At 54.0% G+C, this 16,916-nt stretch overlaps 3 protein-coding genes across 3 annotated transcripts; 1 reads left to right on the top strand and 2 right to left on the bottom strand.

The window, feature by feature from the left end:
* Positions 1-511: 511 nt before the first annotated feature.
* Positions 512-1,869, top strand: CTRU02_213644 (uncharacterized protein; the record flags this gene model as incomplete). Its single annotated transcript, XM_036730018.1, has 2 exons — positions 512-732; positions 795-1,869. The coding sequence occupies 2 exons, from the start codon at positions 512-514 to the stop codon at positions 1,867-1,869; spliced, it is 1,296 nt and encodes a 431-aa protein (XP_036578279.1).
* A 4,276-nt stretch (positions 1,870-6,145) lies between these two features.
* Positions 6,146-6,571, bottom strand: CTRU02_213643 (HAL protein kinase; the record flags this gene model as incomplete). The annotated part of the gene is made up of 1 exon (XM_036730019.1): positions 6,146-6,571. One exon carries the CDS (start codon positions 6,569-6,571, stop codon positions 6,146-6,148), a length of 426 nt encoding a protein of 141 aa, XP_036578280.1.
* Positions 6,572-6,576: 5 nt separating this feature from the next.
* Positions 6,577-8,113, bottom strand: CTRU02_213642 (serine threonine-protein kinase hal4; the record flags this gene model as incomplete). The annotated part of the gene is made up of 2 exons (XM_036730020.1): positions 6,577-6,708; positions 6,770-8,113. 2 exons carry the CDS (start codon positions 8,111-8,113, stop codon positions 6,577-6,579), a joined length of 1,476 nt encoding a protein of 491 aa, XP_036578281.1.
* Positions 8,114-16,916: the final 8,803 nt, after the last annotated feature.

Genomic DNA, 16,916 nt, shown 5'->3' with positions numbered 1-16,916 from the left:
CACCCACAATTGCACCCTAACTTATCCCCCAAGCCCGCTCTCGGCCATTTTCGTAAAGTCTCAAAGCGTAGGCTTTTTTGGGCTTTGAGCTTTGGTACAATTGCAGCGACACACCACGCCAAAATAGACAAGCGGACAAAGACCCCCTAACTCAAGACCTTGCCGACGAACAACCGTCAGCTCGAGTCTTTCGTGGCAACCCTCGACCAGGCACTTCAAGTCGCGCATCCCAGCAAAATCGTCGCCGCGACAATTCCTGAACCTTGACCCATTAAAACTGGATCACTGAGCAAGGGAGAATCGCACATCTCAATCGTTCGCCGTTTGACGACATTGCCAATCAGAATTGCCGACTATTGGTACCATCGTCCTTCGCACCAAGCTAAACACGAGAAGCGAATTGAAGGTTTCTTTGGAAAACCTTTAAGCGAGGCGCGACATCTTTCGCATTTCCCCTTGGGCTTCTCCTATTTCCCAACCTCTTTCTCTTTCACATACACACACAGCAACTATGAGCACAGCAGTCGCAATGGCTCCCTCTCCAGCCCCTCACGACAGACCGTCGTTTTCTTCAGATCTCGCCCCCGCGCCCTCCGCGCAGCATGCAGTTTCTTCACCCGCCGCACAAAGGACTCTCGCTCCCACAGGCACCCCCAATGCAACTGCGCATCGTTCAGGCAGCGGCAGCCCTCGTGGTGCCGCACAGGCTCCCAAGTCCTCTCCTCCCAGCGCGTGAGTTACAGCCGAACACCATGTTTGTGTTGCCGCATGTCAGCTAACTTTTTTAATCGCAGTTCGCGAAGCGGCGGCCCTCCGAAGATTGTTGTGAAAAAGGAGCCCAACTCTCCAGACCTGCCAAACACTCGTCACAGGCCTCGCAAGCTCGACCTTTCCAAGGGCGCGCACCCGGGGTCTAATGCTCCCCAGACCGCAAGGCCCATGACTGCCCGTGAGAACTTGGGCATTCAGGAGGTTGGCCTGGCCTGTCTCTCGCCTGGTTTCGTCACCCAGGACCCGATCATGAAGGAACAGCTCCAGCGAAGCATGAGCGTGAGAGACCAACAGCGCATGATCATTGAGCAGAGAATGCAGCAGCAGTCGGCCAAGGGCGATGGCCCCGATACTGCCGGCAAGGATCCCGTATCGCAGTTTGCTGCCAAGACCCCTGGATTGTCCCGCAGGAACAAGGCCCAGCTCTCCATCCTGCCGCCATCTGCTGAGCAGTTCGCCAACGAGCGCGTTATCCAGTCTGCGCCCCTGGGCCACTCCTTCACCGGTCGCCAGCACCCTGCTCCTTTGACTCGCCACATCGCAAACCAACCCAACACTCTCTCCAACACATCTCATATCCACCATGTTCCCGCAAACCAGACTAACAACCGCCTACCGCCTATCAGTGATGTCTTTGGTCAAGTCTCCGGCCATCCTGAGAACGCCCCCAACTCTCTGTACCCCCAGAACAGCGCACGCGCTCCGCTAGCCTCTCCTGGCCACCCCCCGCAGCAAATGCAGCAACCTCCGACTTCTGCTCGCACCAGGGAGTACAAGTCCGCCGAGGAGGCACAACACGAGATGACTGGAGGACGTCCTGAGCTTCTGCCCAAGATCGTACACTACGGCGGCGCTCACCAACCACCAACCCCGCCATCTCCTGCGCCCGGCAGCAGAGCGGCAGATCCAAGCCGCAGCACAAGCCGTCGCCGCACACGAGCAGAGTACGAGGACGGCAGTCCCCCTCTTGGACACGGCCCTGCGTCACAAAGGAGAGGTCCTTTCGGAGCGGGCCGTGACACCCCTGAGACCCAGAGACAGAAGCGGGAGGAATTCCTGCGGTTATGCGAGAGAGCCTGGGACTTGTTCCACTCTTAAAAAAGATGCAGACTTGAAGCTTCTTCTTTACTTTTTTTTTTTTCTTTCAATTCTCTTTCGGCAAGAAGTGGGCACAATCATCGCTTGCTTCTTGGCCTTCATTTACCAGCGGGAACCGGCCCCGCATCTTCGTCGACTCGATTTCGACTACGTTGCATTGGTTCGGAGCAGTCTGTTTCATGTCGATTGTTGCTCTTTGCTGCTCACCTTACACCAAGATCAGAGGGAAAAAATACAGGCAGGAGGAATTCGGGTCAGGGATATAATGTCTGTGTAACTACCGAGGGACCACCACCACGACACGTCTCTCCAACAACAAAAACGAACGAAACCGATCATCACGACTTCCAGTTCCTCGCTTTGAGGAAGCAATGGTCGATTTTCGCTTACACGCGGCTGGCGGGCGCGAGGTGGTCGGCGCTTCCGGCTTTAGGGTTGCTTCTATTCTTGTGGGGGACGGGTTACGTCTTGGGGAGGAATCAAAGCTTCGATTCTTGCGCTGACATTCAAAGACGTGCGCCTTGAGGCGTTTATTTGCTTTGTTCGTGTTTTCTTTCTGGGTGTTTTTTTTATCATGGGAAAATGACAGGGTCGGTACGAGATTCACGAGCAGAGAAGAGGGGAAAGTGTGTCTCTGTATGTATTATCAAGGGGTCGTCTGCAGAGGAGGAAGGGCGGCCGACGGCCTCTTCGGTGTGTCTCTGTTTCACGTTTGGGGCCTGCCAACCCGGGCGCCACTCGCCTGGTCTGGCAATGTATATCGGAGCAATGGATAGTCAAGAACTGGCACGCATATACAGAGCCTTTGGGCTTTACACCCGAGTCTTTTATCTTTCTTGTGTGATTATAATGAATGGCGAGGCGGCACTGAGTGTGTGTTTTTGTTTATGCGAACAAGTCTATCACTTTTAACTTGCTATCAAGGTCGAAGACGAGCAAGCGTAAGCGGATGCTGGCCTTCATCCGCCCTTCCAAGACTTACGGTCGTTATTGTGTACACCATGTCACTCTAGGCTATGTTGTGGGACGACAATTTCCTCAGCACAGGCTCTTTGGTAAGTTGTAGCTTATCTACGTCCATGATGTGACGGGGCGTACATGGTGACCATCCGAGCAGGAACCGTGTGGAAGAGGTTGAGGAACGACTCTGCGAGGGGGAGGAGGGCAGGTGTTCACAGTGGGGGGTTGGGGCACAGCAAGCGGGTTCAAAGAAGAGGAGGGGGCCAAGAATGGGGATGCAACTGGGTGTGTCGTCGTGTCTTCGTGGCGCAGGAAAGCGGAAGGGAGTCCCGGCCTGGCAAAATTCTTACAGACAGGATGTCGGTCGGGCGGGCGGTCCTGGGACTGTGATGCCTGTAGACTACATCCCCCAGCTTACATATACACCCAACCTTGGTAGGTCACCGATATAAGTACGAAGGGGGCCATGGAGGAGTTAACGACCTAGAAACCCTCCCCCCCCCCCCCCCCCCCCCCCATTTTTGGTAACAGGTCTGCGGACCGACAAATCGGTAGCTGGGATATAACGACCGGGTCTTTTGTCGGCCAGTGTAAGTTACGTTTTTTTCCCTCGGCTCCCGGCCCCCGACCCCGACGGCGACGTCCGTTGACCACGACCGTGTAAAGCGTAAGTGGGGAGGGGCCCGGAACGCCGGGGGTTCGGCAAGATGTAGTAGCCCTCCCGGCTTCATCGGTCTGCCAAGGGCAACGAGAAATACCTTTTCCGCTGCCCTTTTTTTTTTTTTCTTTTTTTTTTTCTTCTTTTTTTGGCTCTCCTCAAGAAGAGAGAAGATAGACTATGACAACTGCGGCAAGATAGTATCGCATCGCCTCGAATGGGTTGTTACTAAGAACCACACGACGCTCGCGGGGAAGAGAGTCACATCGCTAGCTGCCCGTTTGTCTCGGAGGCACCGAAGTCACCCCCACAGGCCGAAGGGCTTCTAGAAGGGCATAATGTTCTGGGCAGTGTTGTCTAGCTCTGGGTATGTGAGTCGTAGACGGCTCGGGCCCGCCCGGGCTAACAACCGGCTCCGGATCCGGAGGAAGTGGTGGTGGGAAGGGGGGGAGGGGGATTATCGAGGGGTTTGAGTCTGGCGTTTGTTTGGTGTGGCTGTGTATTCTACGTAATAAGTAGTACCCTTTCCCACTCCGGTTATGGTGGGGGAAGAAGGGGGCCATGGAGGAGACTTTGGGAGGAATGAAGTGAAGACGCAAGGTAGCAGTGGCTTGGGTAGAGCTGGCTAGCTAGGTAGCTTGCTAACTGGTACTGCGGGTTTTTGTTTCTGGCACAGTATTTTAGAGTTTACTCTGTAGACTAGCAGCATGACGGCACGAGATGGAGGGGGTGTGGGGTTGGGGCCAGGAAAGTTGAGTGCGCGCGCGCGCGCCACGTTAGATCCCAGCGCCAAAGGTGGTCGAACAAAGCCGGACCAGGATGTATATGTCTTCTTTTTTTTTTTTTTTTTTTGGAACCACCACTTCTCCGATGGGTGGGTGGATGGTCGTGTGTCGAAAATCGATGACGCCGGTGGGTTCGTTCGGTATTTTCCCTTCTTATCCTACCTGGTACCGGGACTAGCGCCGTCGTCCGGCATCCCGGGCTGCCGGATCTCGAGTAGCTTCTGCGATGGCACGAGGCGACCCCAGCTGGCCTGAAGGTATGTCTTCATGTGTGCATGCGTTTGTGGGTGTGCTGAGGAAGCCGGGCCCAGGCGTCAGCTGGAAAGAGGCGGTGTGCCGCTGTGCTGTCCATCGCTTTCCTGGCCCCGTCATGCCGGGCCAGAGCCAGAAGACGGCGAGTACAGAGACGCCTCGTGGACGCTGACGAAAAAGTGACAGAGAAGAAGGGAAAATTAGGGGGGGGGGAGGACTTACCAAGTAGTGAAGCTAGGTATTCCGCATCTCAGTAACCAAGACCTCAGTCATGAGCAAAGACACAAAGATACCCTCCCCTCCTCCTACCGCCCCTCTACGTATACGAAATGTATATATATGCACGCAAGGTGTATATTCACATTCAAGGCGCAGCGAAAGCCAAGCAATGTCACTCGTGGCAAAATGAAAAGAGGTTCTCCCGCGGCCGAGTTCCAGGATATTCCAGGACTCCGAAGCGAACCACGGGGCAGGTAAGAGAAAACAACGCAGGCCAAGACGCAAGATTCGTCCCGGCTTTGAATCAATCTGAGGTCGGCCCAGACAGCTGGGCTTGCCAAGTCGAGGCGGTGTCCTCCCCCACCACCCTCTTTCCTTCCCCTAACACACCCACTTCCATCCCGGGACCCTCGGTGCGGGACTACCGGCGGCGGGGGATGTGGACCTCCCTCTTCCCCCGTTGAAGAAATGTCCGGTTGACGTATTAAGAGAGGGCGTGGGGGAGAAGAAGCATGAAGAAAAGGGGGAGAAGAGGAAACCAGGTAATATTTTGACTTCCTCTCCGAACACGCGTCGACGGCCCAGAAAACGTAGACGCGCAGAAAACCCTCTTTTTCTCCTTCACCATTCGCCATCCGCTATCCGCGATCTTCCCTCAGCGCTTTCACTCCAGAAATCCATCCTATCATCCTTGTCGGATAAATCGTCATCTTTTGTCAGATGTCCTGCACATGGCTAAGGTTCGCTACGTAGCTTGGACCTGGTATGGTGGTTGAACAACCTTATGTCGCGCTCGGCTCTCTTGAAGAGCCCGCACGCGCGGGGGGGGAAGGCAGATGACGACGCTTGCCTTGGGATACCTTTTGTAAGACTGAAGAGACACTGGCCTATCGCCTATCGAGATGAGAGCAGGTGACAATGGCCGACAGAGACTGCATCTAAAGCATGAACGGCCAAAAATGAACCGTTCATAAGCCACACCACAAAGACGTAGCAAATAATGGCAAAGAGTTTGGCGAGGACACACAGAGAACAATCACAAAATGATCACCCAGGATGCCGCTCCTCTTTGCTTGTTCATTAAATTTTTTGTTCTTTGGGTTTTTGGCTCAGAATACAGCCACTCACTATAAGACCAAAGCGAGTGGACCAGGTAAGGGAGACCACACGGCACTTTTTCCAAACAGGCTGGCTGCCTGGTGCGCGGGCTCGGGAAACAGCTTACCCAAACGTGCAGTCTCCCCCGTGTTCCTAAGATGGACGCAGTAGCGTCTGCATCTGCCCTTACCAATACTATCCCATCCCATCCCACAGTAGCCCTCCGGCTAGGCTCCTTCTACAGAGCCCGCCAGTTCCACACCTTCGATGCCTCTCTCTCCCTCTCTCAAAATCCCGTCGCTCATTATAGCTTCATTCCGTAAGGGTTGGGGACTGCTGGCCCAGTCGACCCAAATAAAAAAAAATTGTAGGCCCGGCTCTGTAGCGTAGTTCTGCGATTGCCCGTTCCAATGACCGGGGGGTTGTCATATGTACGTGTTGAACAGAAAGATTGTGTTGTAAGCAGGATGAGGAAAACTCCAAACGCCGATGCTCGCGATAACGAGGTCGCATGGGGATGTCGTAAAATCGTCAGGAAAATAAGTGTAATGGGTGAATCGAAGCAGGCCGAAAGAGAACTCAAAAAGACCGCCGGTTGTGCATCCTGATGTGCAGGTGCATCTTCTATTGTTGTGCCAGGTTGATTTTTGGTTGCTTTCACCGTTACGCCGTGGCGTTGATTGAAAGGTACAAACTCTTCTGTCGTCAAGTGCTGAATCGAACTGAGCATGCCGATCAAAGACCCTCCTCGCCAGCCTTGCAGAGCTTGATTTCACGGCCCCATTCTGACTTGAGGACCTGAGAAGCCGTGATGCGACGGGTGGGATTAGGATCCAGAATAGAGTAGATCACATTTCTACAGCGCGCCTGGAGAAGGAAAAAAAAATGTTAGGAGCTGATCTCATCAACAGATAGCAGGCTGACTTACTCTGTGCAAGGACTCAATCGGTCCATATCCCTCCTCATCACGTCGTCCTTCCAGGTATCTGGCATAAAACTCATCCTCGTCCTTGCGAGCAACACGCCAGAGGTGGCGACCGGTGCGCATAGCCATGTAAATGACGCCACAGGCCCACACATCAACTGCACGGGCATCGAACTCCTTATCGGTGTACTCTTCAGGTGCGATGTATGGGGCAGAACCGCAGAGACCGGAGACCATGTGAGGATCTGTCTCCCAGGCCATCCGAAAGCACTCTCCATTTCCAAAATCGGTGATTTTGAGGCCACCACGAGTGGTGAGAAGCAGGTTCTCTGGCTTCAGGTCACGGTGGGCAACACCCATTTCGTGGAGGTACTCGACACCACGCATCATCTGCTTAAAGTAGCAGTCTGCCTCCTGCACTTCCAGCTTACCAGCGGAGAGGACGAGGGTGTACAGGTCACCGCCTGCGCAGAACTCCATGACTTCGCAGTAGTCTCCCTTGGCGTCCTTCAGCAGGTCGAGGGTGTGGATGACGTTGGGGTGTCGGAGCGACGACGAGATGCAGAACTCGGCTGTCAGCCTTTTGCTGTATTTCTTCTCCGTCTCCTCCGGTCGGCGGCGGAATTCCTTGACGGCGAACAACTTTTCTGAGCCGTTCTCAATCTTCTTGTGGGATATTCTGACAATGCCAAAGGCACCGCGACCCACGACCTCTTGGCACTTGCCGTACTTCTCCACCAGTGTGGTGGTCGCATTCGGACCGTTCTTCTTGTCACCAGCCATGTCTTCTTTCTCTGCCTTGAGGGTGTCTACCCAGTTGGAAACAAGTGAGAGATCATTTTCCGGTTGGTCTTGCTTCTTGCCGATTAAAGTGCGCCACATGTCGGAGAGCTTCTCTTGCCGACGACTTGACTTGAGGTGGTGCTCATGACCACCCTGTGCGTCTGGGTTGATCATGAATCGGTGGAGGTCTTTGGCGGGCGTCTTGGGAGGTTTAGATGCAGGTTTGTCGGGAATCTTTTCTGCGGTGGTCGAAGAGGGTTTTCTGCTGGGAGGGTTGGGTTTCGTGCTCTCATTAAAGCTGGAACCGCGGGGACGGTGGGGGACTTCAATAGAATTCCGGCTGGCGTCTTTCGTTGAAAACATGCGTGTGAGCTTGTCCTTCATTGAGGGTTTCTCGGTAGGTTTCGGCAACGCCTCGTGAGACGAATTGCCGTTGGTAATGGGCTGGCCATTCTGCGGGGTCAAACGCGGCGATTTTTTGCCGTCCGACTTCACTGAGGAAGGTTTAGAACTGGCAGCAGAAGCGGTTGTTGGGCTCGCCATGGCTGGAGAAGCTGAAGGCATGAGCGCGCAGCAGCAGCAGCAACAGCAGCAGGGGTGGAGTTGACGAGCGAGATTCGGAGCGGGCGCGTGAAAGGGAGAACGAAGGCGGTAAATACGCGAATGCGACCGGCTGGCTGCCTTCTTTTATTTTTCGCCTCTTTTCTTTCTTGGTTTTGTCTTCCTTGGCTCCGGCTGTCGGTGACGGACGGTTGTTGTCAGCCGCGGGAAGGTGCAGCAGCAAAACACAGAGGTTACAGCACTGTGCAGAGGGGCAGCCGAGGCGGGTTATGCAGGCGACTGGTGGGGGATAGTAGTCTTTGACTTTTGCGACTTGAAATCGACTCGCGAGTGCCGTCGAGACTCGAGGCTCAGGTCTGACAAGGGCACGCTGTGGCGTCAAGAACGCCTAGGCGTAGTGGGAGGGCTCGGGCCCAAGAAGACGTGACTCGCAGGACGGACAAAATAGCAGACTTGTTTCAACCCCCTTTTTTTCTAAATTTGTCTGGGGACAAGAATTGGGGTTACCGCAGTATTCAGAGTTTTGGAGAAGAAGGTCGGGAGAAGAAGTAATAAGACGAAGGAGTTGGGACGGGGCGTAGGGATTAAGCTATTATGTAGGTGAGGGATGGAGGCACAGGTCAAGGCGGTCGGAGAATGAGCGAGCCTGGCCCAGAAGCGGCGGCGGCGGTGTTCCAGTAGCGGTCTGGTCTGGTGGCAGTGGGCAACAGACAGGGCCCCCAAGTGGGAAGGGGGAGGGGAGGAAAAATAAGATCAAAAAGTAATAAAATCAGCAGGCAGGTCGCAACCGCAGGTGGCCTGGTGTAAGTAGCGCAGGATGTGTAGCGTCTTGAGGTAAAGTAGGGTCGAGGTGGGCGTGGTGGGGCAACGGAGAAAGATTGGATTGCCCTGCAGCTCGGTGCAGTTGAGAAATGCAGTGTAGAGTGGCCTCCACCGGGCTTGTACAGGTCAAGGTCCCCAGAAGTATAGGTACTGGTACCGGTACCGGTACCTGGGCACACTATTGTTCACAGCTGATGGGCCGCAGGTCCTTGTTGTGGTTGGTAGCTGCTGGTGCGGTAGTGGTGCCCGCTCCTAGTGCTTCGCTGAAGGGGGAAAGGTGAAGAAAAAACACAGAGGGAACAGAGAAAAAGAAGGGGTAAGAACAAGAAAGCCGCGGCGGTGTAAGCGAGGTGAGATGTCTAGTTCCAGCAAGGTAGGTAGAACTGCAATCAAGTTCCCAAGGGGAGAGCAACTTGGGGAGGAACAATAAGGTGTTCCAGGGAGGAGAGGCTGGAAAAAGTTTGGTTACCGCCAAAGATTCGATATGTCAGCAACCCCCCCACGAGTGGTAGGTTTGTCGGCCACACAGTCAGTCGTCTTACGAACAACAAGGTGGTCGGTGTGACTGTTGGATGTTGGTCGTGGACGTGATCGTGATTCGCAGTTCTTGGTGGAAGACCGGCGAAGGCGTTGGCGTGCTGATATACTGGTACGGCAGAGGCAGACCAAACTACCGTTAGGGCAGCGGAGCGCGAAAAGGGCAAGGTGCGAGGTCCCGCTCGGCAGAAACTGGGACCTAGTGGGTGAGTAAGGTATGATGAGGTGTGTGTTGGGTGCGTGTGTGTGGGTGTGTGTATCTAGTGTAGCACACGATGGTAGTGGTGGTGGTGGGAAGCAGGAGGTGACTTGAGAAGCGGTTGCTAGGCTTCAAGCTCGTGGTTACTGGCGGCCCTGTGGGGAACAGGAGAGACGCCTCCAGAATGCGCTTGTAAGCGGTAGGTAATTATTATGTCTGGCTAATGCTTGTGGTGCGTACAGCGACGGAAAGTATCCAAGCAGGGCTGAAGTAGGAGGGTAATGTGGACAGTCACGGTCATGATTGAGTACATATACAGTACATTAGGTTCATGAGATTTGGGAGTGGCAGAACAGTAGTACCAGAACTTATTTCTCCATCACCCTCTCACTCTTCCCTTTTTGTCTTGTTTGTGTGGCGTTTTCTTTCCCCGTTTTGATGGAGAGGCTCCGTACGAGGAAGCGAGGCTAATTAGGAAAAAAGGATGGGAGGATGGGAGGGCAGGAAATGGTCAGGGATGGACGAAGAGAGAAGGAGACAAGAGTGCGGGCGAACAGGAGTGAGAGGAAAAAAAAAAAAAGTGCATCAAATACCGCTAGACGTTTCCAAAGGTGGAAACAAGCCAGGCACGCCTGGATAAAAAGGTAGAGAGTAATTTTACTGACGCAAGTATCGACAAGTACAGTGACGGAATCCGGTGTTGTTGGTGTCTGATAGTCTTTTTTTTTTTTTTCCGGCTCCGCTTCTGTCACTTGCAACCTTTCCAAGGTCCAAGGTCCTAGAAACCACAGCCACCCCCAGGTGCGGTGCGGACACGGAGCGGGAAGCAGGCAATAGATGCAGTAACAATAACGTAGATGCAACAAAAGGCTTGGGCGGAGTGGACCCTGGCATGGGAATGGGGGAATAGAAAAGAAGAAAGCAACAAATAATAAGGTTAGAATACGTAAGGAGAGAAGGAAAGGACATGTGGTTGAGAGTCAGAAAACGGATACAAGTTTGGCGGCTAGTGTGCAGTAGCAACAATTTTGCGGTCGGGACACCCGTACATGACCGATGAGCATGGCAGGAATAGGAAAGCAAACTACACGACGCGCAGTACATCAGCACCATCGGACTGACTAGTCGAGGTACAGAGATGGGGGGGGGGGGGGGGGGGGGGGGTGATGGGGTTATTGGACATGACAACAATGACAACCTACTTGGACGAGTCGGCAGCCGGAAAGGCCTTGGATGGAGACAATTGCGCATTTCAGTCTGGGGCAGGCCAGGTACACGCCGGCCCAGGCGACCATCTTACCTAACAGAGGTATCCGTCTTTGCCTAGGTTTAATGATTTATTACTCTGAGATTTGCCAGTCTTCCGTACTCGCTATGTAATGAATACCTACTTGCCAGTCACTTTTTTTTTTTGACACACTCCGGAGTCAGTGGCTCAGTCTCAAGTAATTCCGCTTTGGGATTTGCCAGCTGAGCCCCCCCCGATGAGCAGAAAAAATGCAGGGCAACTTACGTAGCCGTGTCCCACGGTGATGCCCGCGGCCCATTGTTAAGAAAAGCCCGCGGGTCGCGACAGGCCACCACCCACAAGAACAGCTTCAGGTCGCCGCCGGGCAGTTTGGGCTGGGAAAGAAAGACAATGACAAAGAAAAAGATGCCTGACATAAGCAAGGTCCCCCGGGCGCTGCGCAAGCCAAATCCTGCCAGTTGCACCGGATGGAATCGGCATGTGGCGATGGGCTGTCGTATCATTACGTAGAATTACACCCATCATTCCTCTGGTCCTTCAACCTGGTGCTGTTTCGGGGAGAAGATGCCGGGGGCGGTAGACAAGTCAGCACGCAGACGCAGTCCATCATTTTCCCGTTGGAGTGAAGGAACGTACGTAGCGTACGTGCCACTTGGCATCACCGTCCATCTACCTACGTACATTGCCAGCATTGCCTTGGGTTAGGTTGCGTTGACCTGGCCTGGCATGGTTGTAGGCAACACACGGCGGCGGCACACATTGGCTAGTGCAGCAATGATAAGCAGTGAAGAGTGCCTGGGAGTGTCAGGGAATGTGTCAAGGGACTCCCGAGCTTTCTTGCCGGGATGGGGAAAGATGGCGTGCGGTTTGATCGATGACATGGAGAAACGGTAGAAAAGTACACAAGAACAAGGCAGGGTTGTGCCGTCCTGTGGTCGGTTTGGTGCGGTCGGTGGGCATGCTTCCATGACGGAGTAGTGCGAAAAGAGTGGGTTGCAAATCGAATCGGACATGGCCAAGACCAAATCTGCAATGAGAAAAGCGGCTTTGAGAACGGCAGTGGGCTGGCTGGCTGCATCCAGGCGCCAGATTCAGATGCGAGCCGGGCCAACAATAGGGAGGGGCAGCAAGGCCGTGGGCAAAAGTCGACCTTCAGGGCTGGGAGGGGTTCACTTTTTCCATGGGTTTGAGAAAAGCCAAGAACGGGGTCTGCGCAAGGTGCACAAGGGACTATCTGCGAACTGTGCGTCTTCTCTTTTTGGGCTTGGAAAAAGTCTTGGACGACCTCATAGCGTGGGATAACCACAGCATGCCGCAAAGCCTGTCATGTTTAGTAGTGCTTTTGCATGTGTCACCTTCAGCTTCTTCTGAGAAAAGACCAACAACCCTCAGCTCTTGTTCCGTGTGTGTTTCGCTACTGCTGCTGCTGGGGGAACAGCTGGAACCAATGGAGACGTTGCTCATTACTAGCTCTGTTGATTCTTTTTCCCTTCCCCCTCCTGTAGCCCCTCTGTTTTGTCCGGACTCATTTCGGTATATCGGCGTATTTTGTGCGAATAATAGCGAGAGAAAAAAAACAATATTTTTCGTGAACACAAAAAAAAAAAAGTCGCGCGGGGGGGCAGCGGAAAGGGCAAAGAGGCAAATGACCGAGGTTGCCAGCAAAACAAAAACCGGAGAGAACTGGCATGCCAAAGGGAAGGTAAGGTCCTGCCGATTCTAGGGCGGAAGAGGTACGTATCCTCACTGAGTCCCCAGTGAGGAAGTCGCCCATCATGTCGACCATCCTGCAGGCGCCCAGTATCGCGGCAAGCGCCATACTGTCAGATGGTATTAGCCGCAGCTCTCCCCGCACAGTGTTTGCGCAAGCCGATGACGTTTGCAGCTACCATTTGAGTACTTGCAGCCAGCATCTGTGAATACCAAGCCGGCTCGGCTTACCGAATCACAGGTCAACGCTTGTCTCCATTCTTCATCGGGCCCCCGTCACCAGCGTCTCCTCTTTCCTACAATGGCCCTTTTTTTTTTTTTTTTTTTTAAACAATCCGCTCTCTTTGTCTGCTTAGTCCATACGCAGCTTGAGTCGATCCTGTCGCTAATATTGTACGCACATCCCACCAACCAACCCCTCAGGTTCCCACCTCACACTCAGCGCAACCTCCGAATTAGACCGCATCGCACGGCTTTTCCCCCTTTGCTCCTGTTCCTGTTGCTACACGCAGCTTCTGACCAATCAAGGTGCAGTTGGCCCAGCTGCCGGCCTATCCCATCAATCCATCCATCCAATTCTTCCATCCATCACTCAGCTTCTGTAATCACTTCGTCGTCCCCAGGTCGTGTGACTCTCGACACTAGGAGAAAATCGGGATTGTCTCAACTGCGCGACCACACAACCATGGAGCCCCCATGTACCTGTGTAACGTTTCTTGGCACCCACTCCTTGCTTTCTCGCCCATCATCTAAGCAATGAGCTCATTGTCTTTCGTTTCCGCACTTCAATTCATCCTTCTTGCCGCCAGAATCGCCTTGTAGAATTGCTCCGTCTCGCCGAGTTCCGTAACATTCTGCTGTCTGTTTAATCATCGCTGCTGTGTGGTACCTTTAGAATTATCATCACCCTGTCTCGGGGTTGTCTACTATGCAGCTTTACGAACGCCTTCGGCTTGCATCAAGGCCTGGAGGGATCTGGACCGCGCCTATTCCACGCTGAAAGTCCTTTCCAGCCACAAGCTAACTAACACAGGAAACTGCACTGCAAGATTGATGATACTGTTGCAACAGCAACAAAGAAAGGAGTTTCGGACCTGAAGGCCAGCCCTTCTGCAGCCCCAAACACACATCCCACGATGGATGCGCGACGTGGTCAAGCAAATCATCCCACTTGTTGAATCAACAGCCTGTCTGTCGTTCTTCTATCCGCTTCCGCCAGTGCATGCAGTGGTGCCCCCCGGCGCGCGCGCCCGCGCGCTGTGTGTCGTGTTAGCCGGGCATGCGGCCGATGCGGGCAATCAAAGACAATAGGAAACACAAGACGAACCTGCCAGTACCCCGTCCCAGATTGCCGGTACGGTCACATCAAGTTTGTCACCCTCTCGCTAGGGCGGTACATCACCCTCATATCCTTGGCTTCAGTTTTCGGCAACACAACATAGGCAGACGGCAGGCATAGTTGACAGACAGAATCCTGCCACCAGATCAGAAACACTGCTACATAGTATGCCACTCCACTCGCGCAGTTGCGTTGCTTTCCGCTATGAGGCATTTCCCATCCATGTCTCTTCCAACCCCTCTTTACCCGACGCGACTCACTTAACTTGACGAGTCTACTGGTCAAAGCCCTTTCCGATGCGGCGGCGCCCGCTGCAGTCTGTACCTCCGAGTCTGGCGCAAACTCTCGCTCTTTTGTCATTGGGTGGCTCTGCAGCTTCTAATTTGAAATGGCAACCGCGCCCCCGATGCACATCTGTTCATCTGTCTGGGACAGATCACCTGCCGATTAGCATCAGCAGATTGGCGCCGGGGGAGCTTGCCGCTTAGCTACACACACTACAGCAGCTACAATACGCCTAGTGGCAAGCTGTCAAACGGCGCGGGAGAGGGTCAGAGCTTCCTGCGGCGCACCCTTTTCCTGCTGGTTTCGCCTGCTACTGCTGGCCTTACATGTGAGGTTGAGTTGGGGTATCTGCACCCGCCTGCAGGACAAGAGCAATAAGCATGGGATACCTGCAGCTGGCGGCCTCTTAATTGCGGACCTCTGCTGTCTCCAACCGCTCTTCCTCCTCCTCCTGTCCGGCTCCAGGCTGGGGGGGCTTGCTTGGCTTCACAACTCAAAACCGCACACCAATGATTCGGCACCCCTCACCGTCCCCCCGACAGTCCCACAGCCCGCAAGCGGTAATTTCACTGCCAGTGACTGACTGCTTTCTCCTGCAAATGGCAGGTGTGTCGTAGTTCTGAGAAATGCTTGGCCCTGCCGTTGCCCCTGTCCACTCGGAGAAGTAAAAACCGGGGGAAGTGTCCGAGAGACATGGCGCCAAAATCCCATACTCGACTGAACGTCCTTCCGTGTGCCGCAACTCGCTCCATCTCGGGCCTAGGTGTGCGGGGAGAGAAGGTCGTGGACAGGATGCGCTGGTATTGGTGCCAAGAACTTTTCGTTTCCTCGTTGCTCATTTTCATTACGCTACTCCGCTCTATTTCTCTCTCTCTCTCTCTCGTCTCGTCTGCCACCTGCATGTCCCTGCACCCGCTTAAGCCGCTCCACTGGCGCGAGGGCAGGTATGCATGCTTCGGATGAGATGGTGCTGCCTCATTGAAACCCTCCTATTCATGCCGATATCATATTTTGTGTGAGGATTCCCGAACATTTTGACGTGACAGCAGCGAGCGCAAGCCATCACCGCCCTTCTGTCTCCCCGGCTCTGGCCAACAGGCTGAACTGGCGGTGATGCGATATTAAGAAATCCCATCCGTCTCGGCAGCCCTCGTGCAAACAAGCTCGCAGCTCAGTGGCCCAGTAGTCTGGTGTGCCCAGCACGCCAGTCGCACCCTCCCGCCTGCGGCTGCCCGCAGAACCACCAAAGTGAACCCTGGCGAACGCATGCTGGCCACGGCTAGATATCAACTTGAAATTTCCTCAGGGCCAAGGTCTTGTTTGTCAGAAAAGAAGGTAGGTGGGGGCTTGATTGTTGCTTTTCGTTGGGAAAACCGCACTGCAGGCCTGTCTTATCGTATATGCGTATTGGTTTAAACGGTTCTCCACACGTGGCTACTGCTGACCATCTGCAACCTTTCACGCAACTTCATGATGTACATCTGGCCCCCCCCCCCCCCCTTTTCCCCCTACTTACTACGTTAGTGCCCGCGGCACCACTTGGGTACCTCGTAAGTTCATCGTGGCTCACTAGTCAGCCCTATTGCGATCATGTACAGTCCCGTATCCTCGTCAATTTCCGGTGAGCATGCTGGCCGAAGGAGCTCGGTCGATTAGGGCTTCCGCTGCCGCGAAGGGGTCCCAACCGACCGGGATGAGACGAAGCGGTGAAGCTGCAAGCGGCTCCGGACGGATGCTCGGTTCGATAATTTCTCGCTGCCAACCAACTTTGACGCGTAGACCATCTCTCATCTCATTCTCGGTTATGGATATCTCTTTGGTCGTTTCTCCTTCCTCAGCTCGCTTCCTCACCTGCGCCCCTAGAGCATCATGCATTTGCCATGTCTCTGGCGACGCAGGAGGTTTCTCTCCGTCCTGCTGGGCAATCTTTTGATAGCTTGATGCCCAGCTGACTGAAAATTACCTCGACATCCTATCGCTTCTCATATGCGGATGACCCAAGGGGGAGAATGATCCTACCCTCCGGCTTGACCAAAGCTTAGTTGGCACAAGCTGCTGTCTTGGAGAGGTCAGAGGGCCAACAGTTACTTTTTTCTCCTCCTTTTTTTTTTTTGGTCTCCTCGCTTCTCGGTTTCTCCCCCCAACTTTTGGTGACCCTCACCGTTGCAGGCCTGGGTGGCCATGTCTCATGCTCTTCCGGACGTGAAACGATATCTGACAATAGTCTTGGCAGGCAGCCGCTTGGATGTAGAGTGGTGCGGAAACGGGCCGGACGCCAGTTGATGAGACGGACGAGGCTTTGGCCCTATCCGATCTTTGTCTTCGTAAAATGATACCTGCCAAGACCGAAAGAGAAAAAAAAAAACACCAGCATCCCTCGCACGCCATATCTGCTATCCAGACAGATGAGGCTGTCGAGGCAATTATCGGCTTGTTTGGACGTTATCGTCGTTGTGAATGGCCAAACCGCCTAAACTATATGCTCTCAAACTGGACATGCTTGACATGACGGGCTTGAAACTTGGATAGTAGTTGCTTGATGTGACTTTGTAGACGAGCGGCGAGTTAATTGAGCTCGGCATAGGTGTTGGGCGAGAGCCGTGGAGCTCCGGGTGCCGTCAAGGAGTGGCCATCTTACACCAACAACATCTTATCTCCCTGCGAC

This window comes from Colletotrichum truncatum, assembly GCF_014235925.2.
Source record: "Colletotrichum truncatum strain CMES1059 chromosome Unknown Contig_0010, whole genome shotgun sequence".
NCBI classification, from domain to species: Eukaryota; Fungi; Ascomycota; class Sordariomycetes; order Glomerellales; family Glomerellaceae; genus Colletotrichum; species Colletotrichum truncatum.
Note: the sequence above shows the minus strand (reverse complement) of the source record. Positions and strands in the feature narration are given on the sequence as shown.